The sequence below is a fragment of the Malus sylvestris genome, chromosome 11 (genome assembly GCF_916048215.2).
Source record: "Malus sylvestris chromosome 11, drMalSylv7.2, whole genome shotgun sequence".
In the NCBI taxonomy this organism is placed as follows: Eukaryota; Viridiplantae; Streptophyta; class Magnoliopsida; order Rosales; family Rosaceae; genus Malus; species Malus sylvestris.
In genome coordinates this window covers 23,778,949-23,791,010 of record NC_062270.1, presented here as the reverse complement: position 1 = coordinate 23,791,010, position 12,062 = coordinate 23,778,949, and the positions used below count along the sequence as shown (strand labels likewise).

Sequence of the window (12,062 nt, the reverse complement as noted above, 5' to 3'; positions counted from 1 at the left end):
GGCTCAATGGGGTTAACACCTACAAAACATAATGACATAGGGATTCACGGCTTTTTGGCTAAGGTGGTGGTCACTACACAACTTTATCTTGAATATGTGTTATGCTAATCAATAACATGCTTTGAATGAAATGGGCATGAGTTCTAGCATTTGGAACTAAATGATGAAACGCCTTCTAAGTAGTAACCAAGCAAAGAATAATGAGATCATGCAACGACTTAGAAAACAATAATGCACAGATTATCAACTCTCCAAATAACGTTTAGGCTCAAGTCTCACAAGGTTGTAGCGTTTGTTTGAGTTCCTTCCTTCAAGCATGTTACAAAAACTAATTTTTCCTTTATGATTGCATGTGAATTCATAAATTATAACCACAACCAAGCATACACCAAAGAGTAAATCAAATGTTCATCCATGTTTATAACTCTCTTTAACAGTCATGTAATTAAAAACCAAATCCTCATCATTGTGTTGGAAGGTACCCTAAGACACAAAATAAACAAAAACAACTCAAAACACTCTTTTTAGGCTTTTATTTTCGGATTTTTGTGTCAAAACACACTAAAACATTCCAAAATAGCTTAAAAACACTTAAAACAGCAAGGAACAACACTAGAAGTAATGGGTGATAAATTCCTACGAATTTCATGCAAAGAATTTCTTCATGCAAAACAATGGTTACCCCCCCCCCCCCACACTTAAATCAAACATTGTCCTCAATGTTTCAAGCATAAATTCACACAAACAAACAACGAATAAACATGACAAGTATGGCAAAGTAAAAATTAAACATAGTAGAGTTTAGGAACGCAAATATGGTTATGGAGGTAGATGATATTGTTGCCTTTCCACAGCTTTGATCTTGAACTGGATTGGAATTGTACGGCGAAGCTTTGCTCTTTGGCGATGTTGTTGAAGCTTCTTGAGTTCTTCAACTCAGACTCCTTCTGCTCTCGAGTTGATTGTGCAGGCTCAATTCCTTATTTGTTCTCCAAGCAGATGTGGTAGCTTCTTTAGTTCTTCAACTCAGACTCCTTGTGCTGTGTTGAATGAGCAAGCTGCATTCTTCTCTGCTTGTTTCTTCTGCACGTTGTCTCCACATGGTGCTGGTATCATTTTCGCTTGCCTTAACTGTTCTTCAGGTAGATGTGGCAGCTTCTTTGGAAGTACATCAGCAGTGGAAGATGAGTACTCGAGAGTAATTTCTCCATGTCCTGCAGGTTAGAACAAAGACAAGGAAAAGGACATGGAGAATGCATGATATGAGATACTCTTGCTCTCTACCTTCATGATATGAAATACTTTTGCTCTTGAAGATTTGTTTGCAGAGGTATCCCAGGGGATGAGGAACACTGAGTGACTCGAGAGGGTTTGTTGGAAAGCCATTTCAGAGAGGATGAAAGGTTAAGTGCGGCTGAAAGTTGGGTGAGGCTGCCTCACTTTGAAGTTCAACATTTATAGAATTTTCTTAATGGCTGGGAAGGCATTGTTCCATTACTCGTGTCGGCAAGTCTGGGATAATTTAACAGTAGTTTTCACGTGCATTCTGCTTCTCCAGAAATATTCAACAGATTGCGCGTGATTTACGCAACGCAGATGTGCAGTTTGACAGATACTGACACGTCTCGATAAAGCAGAGGCCTCTTTAATATCCGGAATTTACGCTTCGAGTTCTGAGCTTCATTGAGGGCAGAGATTGCATGTGACCAGTGCTGACGAGGCTGAAAGAGACAGATGGTTGGAATCGGCGCTACGACAGACTGCCCGTGATTTTCGTAAAACTGAGTTTGCGTGTGACGAGGCTGAGAAAGCTGACACTCTTTGATATCTGGAATCGGTGGTTTGTGAGCAAGCCCAACTTTTGAGAAAAGCTGGCGCCTCTTTGATCTCTGAAATCCCATCGCGTGCTGTTTTTTATAGAGGTATGCAGGACGTTCAAAGCACACTTGAATTTCTGCCTGTAAAAACTCCCTTCTTGCACTTCTACGATCTTGACTTGTCCGACCTCTTCTTTCTTTAACACCTCTGAAAATGTCTGGCCCTTCCGACCGTCGATTTGACTTGAACCTTGGTGAAGAGGCAGCTCCGCCTTCTCCAGACAACATATGGCGCCCATCCTTCATATCCCCTACTGGTCCTCTTACCGTTGGGGATTCGGTGATGAAAAATGACATGACCGCTGCGGTGGTGGCCAGGAACCTTGTCACCCCTAGAGATAACAGACTGCTCTCTAGACAATCTGATGAGTTGGCTGTGAAGGAGTCTCTGGCTCTTAGCGTGCAGTGTGCGGGTTCTGTGTCCAACATGGCCCAACGCCTATTTGCTCGAACCCATCAAGTTGAATCGTTGGCGACTGAAGTAATGAGTCTCAAAGAGGAGATTAGATGGCTCAAGCATGAGAATAAACAGCTGCACAAGCTCACACACAACTATGCCACAAACATGAAGAGGAAAATTGACCAGATGCAGGAATCTGATGGTCAGATCTTACTTGATCATCAGAGGTTTGTGGGTTTGTTCCAACAGCATCTGCCCTCGTCTTCTGGGGCGGCACTGCGTAGTGAAGCTCCAACTGATCAACCTTCGATACCTCCTCCTTCCGTGGCCCCACCTACTGTTGAGATTCCGCCGACTACTGCGACCTCTCCCAAACAGCCTTTGTGAAGGCTCCCTCTTATATTTCCCAGTTTCCTGTTCATTTCCATGAAGTTTAATGTCAAAAATCCCTTGCATATTTGTTAATGTTTCAAAAATAGAAAATCATAACAAAAAATAATTAAACAAGCAACAACTCATAGATCTTCCTTATTTGAAAACATGGGTTGCCTCCCAAGAAGCGCTTGCTTTAAAGTCGTACAGCCGGACGAAGAACCCATTCACTCCTCAATGGAGTCCGCGGCATGCAAGGGAATGTCATCCACGGTATGCTCCTCAAAGTTCTCGTAGTACGGCTTCAAACGATGCCCGTTCACCTTGAATTCGTGTCCCGTTTTCAAGCTTTGGATTTGGACTGCACCATGAACAAAAACATTAGTAATAACAAAAGGTCCAATCCACTTGGAACGTAACTTACCGGGAAACAAACGTAAACGGGAATTGAACAATAGCAGTTTCTGCCCAATTGCGAACGTTTTGCCTCTAATCATCTTATCATGGAACGCCTTGGTCATTTCCTTGTAAATGCTTACGTTCTCGTATGCCTCGTGCCGTATCTCATCAAGCTCATTCAATTGGAACTTCCGGTGACTTCCCGCTTCATCGAGGTTCATGTTAAACTTCTTGACGGCCCAATGAGCTTTGTGCTCCAACTCAACGGGGAGATGGCACGGTTTGCCATAGACAAGCCGAAAGGGGGACATTCCAATGGGTGTCTTGTACGCCGCACGATACACCCAAAGTGCATCATCTAACCGTAAACTCCAATCCTTCCTCATTGGCCCAACGGTCTTCTCTAGGATTTGCTTGATCTCACGGTTGGAAACCTCGGCTTGGCCATTAGTTTGAGGATGATAAGGCGTAGAAACCTTATGATTGAAATTGTATTTCCTCAATAACGCCTCAATGGTCCGGTTGCAAAAGTGTGACCCTCCATCACTAATGATCACTCGTGGCATGCCAAACCTTGCAAAAATGTTAGTTCTAATAAAATCTGCAACCACTTTAGAATCATTAGTTCGGGTGGCCTTTGCTTCCACCCACTTTGACACATAATCAACCGCAAGCAAAATATATATAAAACCATACGAAGAAGGAAAGGGACCCATGAAATCAATACCCCAAACATAAAAAATTTCAACATTTAGGATAGAAACCTACGACATTTGGTCCCTAGCACCAATGTTACCCATTCGTTGGCATTTATCACATGTTAAGCAAAAAGTTCTAGCATCCTTAAAAATACTAGGCCAATAAAATCCACATTGTAATACCTTAAGGGCAGTTCTTTGTGTGCCAAAGTGCCCTCCACATGCATATGTGTGACAAAAACTTAAAATTGAACGAAATTCAGAATCATGCACACAACGACGAACAATTTGATCCGGGCAAAATTTCCACAAATATGGATCATCCCACACATAAAACAATGCATCATGCCTAAGTTTATCACGTTGGTGCCTAGTGTAAGTGCTTGGAATTCGTTTTGTCACCAAAAAGTTCACCAAATCAGCATACCAAGGCTCACTAACCTTTATGGACAGCAATTGTTCATCGGGGAATGTCTCCAAAATCGGCCAAGCCTCCTCATGTTGGAAATATGCCCTGAAAGTCAATCTTTGGAAGAAATCTTTCAGGACAAATGAATCGATGTATGGATGATTCTTATACATCAAATGGCAAAGATACTAATTAGGACTATCTCAATAAACGATATATGTCCTGAATAGTGAATCCATGGACAATGGATCGATTGAAATAGTAATCTAATGAAGTTAGACTACAGAGACCTTCTTCACATAACCATTATGTCCAAAAGGTTCCTGGTCGTTGGATTGTCGGAGGGATACTGACAATGCTTAGACCGGTACATACTGTGTCTGCTTCAATTGGAAGGATGGAAAGTCTCATCCCATTCGTGTTGTGACACTAAGACAAGTATGTAGGTGCTCATTAAGGGAATGAGTTCACTAAACACAATCGAAATAGAGTACTTGCATGGAGGTCTACTCACATGTCAAGCAAGTAACTCTAATGGTTGGAATAATGTAAGTAGTCCTTTGACCTGAGGCATCGTCGTTGTCTTGTGGTTAAGTACTTAATCTTTGATTATGTCAACGTCACTCTATCAGAATGTCAACGGCATAGTTGGGGTTAAGCCACTTAGTCACGAAGGCAAGTGTATGTGCAACAAGGAATCTCTAATCCTCGATAAGAGAGGAAGAATACTCTAAGATATGATTCGGGAATCTTCGGCCGAAGTATCGAGCGTAATAAAGGAAAGCGTTCCTATACGACTCAATTGGATCATATAAGAAGGAATAATCACATTAGGGGTTTGACATGATATATCCATACCCTAATGATGTGATTGAGAGTATTGTATTAGAGAAGGATTGAATTACATTATAATTCCAACTGACTAGGTTCTTCGAATAAACTTCTACATTAGCTTGGGTAGCTATGACATATGGTTAGATGTCACTCATAGCTTGTGAGTTCTTCTAGATGATTAAATGTAGTCGTCAAAGAAGAACGGTGAATTGAAATGAAGTTTTAATTCACTAAGTGATTGAATTAAATATAAGCAATTGGATTGATGCCAATCACCTCACTGCCTTGCTAATTAGAACCTAAAAGATTGTTCGCCACAACACTATTGTAGTGAGTAACTAATGGATGATGGAAATAATTAATTGGATTAATTAATTGTTGTGATTAATTTAGAAAGTCTAAAGAAATCATAAAAGCGATAAAGATCGTTTTGGGCTTAAGAAACGTTCGGGTTTAATTGGGCCCATTGGGCCTAAACCCATTGGGCTTTTATTCAAGCATTGGATGACTTGAAATAATAAAAGCCCAAAGCCCAAACAAACAACAAAGAGGCCGGCCACTTTAAGGTGGAAAGGGTGAGATATTTAGTCAAGTGTTGACTAGGTTTCTTTTGTCTATATAAGGAACTTTATAAGATATTGTTCATTAGGGGTTTTTGTGTGTTAAAACAACAAAGAGGCAAAAGAAAAATAGCTCTCTAAACTACACAAAGGCCGGCCACCAAAGGGGGTTTTTACTAACATCTCTTACACCCTTTTGGTTATTCCTTCATCCTTCTCACTACACTAGTGGGTGAGGATCTTTAGAGGTTTCCTACTTTGGAAACTTGAAGAGAACCTAGGAGCACTCATTCTATCAAAGTGGAGGAGGCAAGGAGGGAAGCTAGGCTCAAGGATTTCAAGGAGCAAAGGGCTTGGAGGTGGTCCATCCTTGGTCTCAAGTCTAGATCAAGAGGTATAAGACTAACCTTCACTTTGTTCTTGATTCTTTAAAATGTTTTGATGCATTATATATAAACCTATGAACCTTGAAGGGGATTTGCATGACTATAGATTTGATAATATGTTATAAATGCTTCCACTGCTTTCGTATATTCAATTTGATTTGTATATGCCTGATAGTCTATTTGAAATCCCATTCTAGAATCTCATAATTTTCCCTTCACCTCATTATGCACCATTCGGCTCAGGTGGTCAGCCACTACGTTCTCACTTCCCTTCTTGTCACGAATCTCTATGTCGAACTCTTAAAGTAGCAACATCCACCGAATTAGCCATGGCTTGGCCTCCTTTTTGGTGAGCAAGTACTTCAATGCTGCATGGTCAGTGAAAACAATTACTTTAGTACCAATTAGATATGATCTAAACTTATCTAAAGCAAAAACAACGGCAAGAAGTTCTTTTTCTGTAGTGGAATAGTTCAATTGTGCATCATTCAACGTCCGTGAGGCATAGTAGATGACGTGTGGCTTTTTGTCCTTCCTTTGTCCCAAAACAGCCCCTAAAGCGTAGTCGGACGCATCGCACATAAGCTCGAAAGGTAGGCTCCAATCTGGTGGAACAATGATGGGTGCCGTGGTCAACAACTCCTTGAGTTGATTGAATGATGCCGTGCACTCCTTGGTGAATTCAAACGCCACTTCTTTTTGTAGGAGACGGCAAAGAGGTTGTGCTATCTTCGAAAAATCTTTGATAAACCTACGATAAAATCCTGCATGACCAAGAAACGAACGAACCTCTCTAACCGAAGTCGGAGAGGGTAAGTGACGTACTAGATCTATTTTGGACTTATCCACCTCAATGCCGTTTTCAGAGATAATATGTCCTAAAACTATGCCTTGTTTAACCATGAAATGACACTTTTCCCAATTAAGAACAAGGTTAGTTTCAACGCAACGTTTTAAGATCAAACTTAGATTATGCAAGCAACCATCAAAAGAATCACCAAAGACGCTAAAATCATCCATAAAAACTTCAATTATTTTCTCTACATAATCAGAAAATATGCTCATCATGCATCTTTGAAATGTAGCAGGTGCATTACATAAACCAAAAGGCATGCGACGATATGCAAATGTACCAAATGGACATGTAAAAGTGGTTTTTTCTTGGTCCTCGGGTGCAATGACAATTTGATTATAACCAGAATAACCATCAAGAAAACAATAGAAAGCATAACCCGCTAACCTCTCAAGCATTTGGTCAATGAATGGCAATGGGAAGTGGTCCTTCCTCGTGGTGGCGTTTAGCTTCCTATAGTCGATGCACACCCTCCAACCGGTTTGAATGCGTTGAGGAACAAGCTCATTCTCGGCATTAGTTACCACTGTCACTCCGGATTTCTTTGGTACGCATTGCACGGGTGAAACCCACCTACTATCCGAGATTGGATAGATAACTCCACAATCTAGAAGCTTTATGATCTCCTTTTTCACAACTTCCATCATAGGAGGGTTAAGACGGCGTTGAGCCTCTCGAGATGTTTTAGACCCCTCCTCCAAAAGTATGCGATGCATGCACGTTGTTGGGCTAATTCCCTTGATGTCGGCCAATGTCCATCCAATGGCCGTTTTGTACTCCTTTAGCACCCTCACTAACTTGCTCTCTTCTAGTGCCGTGAGTGAGGATGAGATAATGACGGGCAATGTCTCATCTTCTCCCAAGAAAACGTATTTCAAGTGACTAGGCAACGGCTTAAGTTCAAGTGTAGCTGGCTGCACAACTGAGGGAAGCAGTTTATTAGTCGAAACTGAACTTAAAATAGGTTTCAAAAACTTACCGGATTGTGATGGCAATGACTCAAGGGCAGCCACCATCTCAATGACTTCCTTACTAGGGGGCACGGCAATGGACTCCTCATTCTTGCTGTGGGGTTCCTTGGTGGCTGTTTCAATGTTTTTCATGTCCATTCCTTGTGCAATGACCAATTCAAGTGCATCGTCCTTCAAATTGTCAAAATGGTCCTGCGCCAAAGAATCAATTACGTCAATAGCAAAACATGAATGATTTTCATTAGGAAACTTCATAGAATCAGAGAGATTGAAATTGATAACTTCCCCATCAAATTCCATCGTCAAAGTGCCATTAAATACGTCAATCTTCGTACGAGCAGTTTTCATAAATGGCCTTCCAAGGAGGATGGGCAATGACGGGGCATGGTCCGATTCGTCCATCTCAAGTACATAGAAATCCGCCGGGAAGATCAAATGATTAACCTACACCAAAACATCTTCCAAAACTCCCTTTGGATAAGCATTAGATCTATCGGCCAATTGTATGATTACCCCATCGTTTTTCAACTCTCCTAGGTTCATAGATGCATAAATTGAATATGGCATAACATTTATTGATGCACCTAAGTCTAGCATGGCAGATTCAAACCTAGTATTACCAATGACACAAGGAATCGTAAAACTACCCGGATCTTTGCATTTGGGGGGCAGTTTGCGTTGCAAAATGGCCGACACATTCTCACCTACTTTCACAACTTCCTTGGTCGAAATCCTCTTTCTTGTGGTGCAAAGTTCCTTTAAGAACTTGGCGTACCTCGGCACTTGCTTGATTGCATCCAAAAGGGGAATGTTGACTTGAACTTTCCGGAATGTCTCTAGAATGTCCTTTTCAGCTTCTTCTTTCTTTGTTTGCTTAAACCTATTTGGAAAAGGAGCATTCGAAGGAAAAACGTTAGTAAGAACTGAATTTGACACGTTCTTACCTTCCTTGGACGAATTGGATAGTTTAGGCCCACTTAAAGCTTGCGGCATTGGTGTGTCCACCCTTGCCGTGGCCTTCCCTTGTTCCTCCTCTTCAATTATCAACTCCTCCACCTCGTTAGAACGTGATTTGGAAGGTTGGGGGTCAGATTCTACTTGCTTCCCACTCCGCAAAGTTATGGCTTTTGCAGATTCGAAACCACCCTTTGGATTCACTACGGTTGAGCTAAGCAACTTGCCTTGCTCACGAAACTGCCCCATAAACTCGGCAATTTGTCCCACTTGCTTCTCCAACTCATCCACCTTCTTGTCCCTAGTTTGCATGCTCTGCGCCATAGAAGTTAGTAAATTCAAAATCTGATCATTATCAATAGAAGTACCTGACTTTTGGGCAGGTTGTGCTTGGGGTTGAGTTGGTGCAAACGGCTTTTGATAGAAACCCGGGGGTTGTTGCCTAAATCCGCTTTGTTGTTGGCCTTGTTGGGGTTCTCGCCATTTGAAATTTGGATGATCACGCCAACCGGGATTGTAAGTATTGGAAAAGGGGTCATTCCTTGGTTGGTATTGGTTGCCAAATCCCACGGCATTGAGGGTCTCCCACCCTCCATTTTCTATCAACTGTGGGCACTTGTCCGTAAGGTGGCCTTGCATGGAACACACGCCACAAGCTGCCATGTTTTGCACTTTTGGACCTTCCACCACCTGAGAAAGCAAAGTAGTAAGGTTAGCCATTTGATTTTGAAGCTCGGTTATGGCACTTACCTCATTGACTTGATGTGGTCGTGGGTTACTCCTTTGTCCAACGCCTTCGTATTGTTGAGCATTCAACGCACGGTTGGAAATTAAAGTCTTTGCTGCCGTGGGGGTCTTGTCCACCAAGGCTCCTCCCGCCGAGGCATCTAGCATTTGACGTTCGATAGGTAGTAGCCCCTCGTAGAAGTATTGCAAAAGAAGTTCCTCCTTCATCTGATGATGTGGACAAGAAGCAACAAGAGATTTAAAACGTTCATAATAAGTAGGAAAAGATTCACCTTCCTCTTGTTGAATTCCACTTATCCTTTTCCGTAGGAGGATGACTCGAGAAGTTGGGAAAAACTTCTCCAAGAAGGCCCGTTTCATGCTTTCCCATGATGTGACGGTTCCGGGCGCCAATTCGTACAACCAATCCTTCGCCTTTTCCAAGAGAGAAAAAGGGAAGGCTTTCATCTTCAAAATACTCCCATCGACATTGACAGGGGTCATGCTCGAACACACCACCTCGAATTCTTTCAAGTGTTTGTTAGGATCTTCCATGGACAACCCATGGTACTTCGGAATGTGGTGTAACAAGCTTGACTTCAATTCAAATTCTTCTGTCTTTCCTCGGGCTGCTGCGGGGTATTGGATGCATAGAGGCGTGGCATTGTCCAATCCCGAGGCTGAAAGTTCTTTGATTGTTCGATTGTCCACCTCCATGTCTTTTTCTGCCTCCTCCTTTTCTTCAAATTTGGATTCAGAACTAGAACTAGGTGGACTAGGTTCTGGTACTTTCCTTTTCCTTCTCAAAGTTCGTTCAAAATTGTCGTCAAACTCCGATATATGTGCACGAACTGGTTGAGAACTACGAGTCATAAACTAGTACCTGAAATAAACAAAATCAAATAAAATTAAAACTAAAATTAAAACACACAAAAAAAAGAAATAAAAAGAAACAATGGGGATTTAGCAAAGTTGCTAATCCCCGGCAACGGCGCCAAAATTTTAATGCGAATAATATAAGCACACAAATTAAACCCTCTTTTGATAATTGTAGCAAAGTATGTAAGTAGGGATCGTTCTAAACCAGGGATTATGAGGGCTTGCTAAAACCTCTAAACTGACTCAAAAACAAAAAAAACAAAGTTAAAAATGTAAACAAAAGACTTTAAAACAAGAAAGTAAAAGGGGGATTTGGGTTTGGTGAAGTTGAAAGTAGAACAAATAAACTAAAACTTAAATAGATTTTTAGCTAGGCAGATTGTAAAACGAATTTGAGAAATAAGATGATGGATGGATTAGTTAGAGGTCCGTTCTTGACACATGACACACTTGTACATGAATCGATTTCCAATTGCTTTTCAATAAACTATGATGCTCAACACCCCAGATTGACCGTAATGCACAAATTAACCCTCAGATTTTCCTTTACTTATTGAATTGGATGAATGCATGCGACAATCCAAATTATTCTCTAAAAGTCCCCTATATGAATGCATAATAGAGATACAATCAAAGATCATTACGTTCAATGAAAATCATAAGTGTTGACGAGGCAATTGTAATTATGAATGCATGATACGTTTGCCAAGAATTCAATTAACGCGATTGTGACAAGCAACCTTCACTACTCATGAATATAAACTTGTAACAATTAGGTGAAACTCATTTATATTCTAGCATCTAATTTATGTATGAAAACTAAGTATGCATCCTTAATAAACATACAAGAATCAGTTATGAAGAAAATAGATAATTGAATTGCAATCACAACTTATCAAATCACAATTGGAAGAAATCAATTCATATCACAAGCATGTTCATGGCTTCAAACTTCCCCCTAACTAAATAGGGGTTTAGTTCCTCATGTTCACAAAACAAAGATAAACATAATTATACATTGAAAACAAAAGAAAGAAAACACCTAAACGTTCCAACGATCCATGTTGGATAGCAAGCACGTACAAGAACTTTCCTCTTCTTCTTTGCTGCAACTCAAGGTTGGAGTGATGTTTTGAAGGGTTGGTTATGTGGAGGAATGGATGGGAAGGAGTTTAGATATGTAGGGAGAGGCAAGGCAAGGCTTGGAGAATGGTTAATTTCTGGATGATTTCAATGAGGCTGCTGCCATGGGTATTTATAGGGAGAGGATGGACTTGTTTAATTCAATTTTCTGGTGGAAAACAAGTAGGTGACACACGACATTGATGTGGAGAATAATGGTGGGTTAGGTCTTGAATCATCCACTCAATTTCTGTGCACAATCTACTAATTTTCTGTTGAGTTGGGGATGAATCATCCACTCAAATGTCATGGTGAGTTAGGCATTGCATCATCACTCAAAATTTTGGTGGAAAGCAACAAGGATGCACGGCAAGGATGTGAATTTCTGTGATTTTAGGGATGAATCATCTACTCAATTTCCTAGTGGGTTAGGTATTGAACAATCACTCAAATTTCTGGTGGAAGTGAGTCAATACCCACGGCATTGATGAATTTCTGGGGTAGGCATGGTTTTGAGTGAAATTTTGGTCAATCCTTCTAGAAACCTATCCCTTCTTGCAACTTGTATTTGTTTCACCAGATTTTTAGCATGTTCCTAGCCTCTTTTGACTTCAAATTCATC

The 12,062-nt window shown here is 41.0% G+C and overlaps 1 protein-coding gene across 1 annotated transcript; it reads right to left on the bottom strand.

Moving 5' to 3' along the window:
- Nucleotides 1-6,267: 6,267 nt before the first annotated feature.
- LOC126588770 (uncharacterized) lies at nucleotides 6,268-11,609 on the bottom strand. Its single transcript, XM_050253872.1, has 3 exons — nucleotides 11,336-11,609; nucleotides 9,464-10,322; nucleotides 6,268-6,303 (listed from the first exon to the last, which is right to left on the bottom strand). The coding sequence occupies exons 2-3, from the start codon at nucleotides 10,310-10,312 to the stop codon at nucleotides 6,298-6,300; spliced, it is 855 nt and encodes a 284-aa protein (XP_050109829.1). The 5' UTR covers nucleotides 10,313-10,322; nucleotides 11,336-11,609; the 3' UTR covers nucleotides 6,268-6,297.
- Between the last annotated feature and the right edge of the window lie 453 nt (nucleotides 11,610-12,062).

Excerpts from the sequence above, each read along its gene's own strand:
- LOC126588770 (XM_050253872.1), bottom strand. The coding sequence starts at position 10,312 with ATGACTCGTAGTTCTCAACCAGTTCGTGCACATATATCGGAGTTTGAC.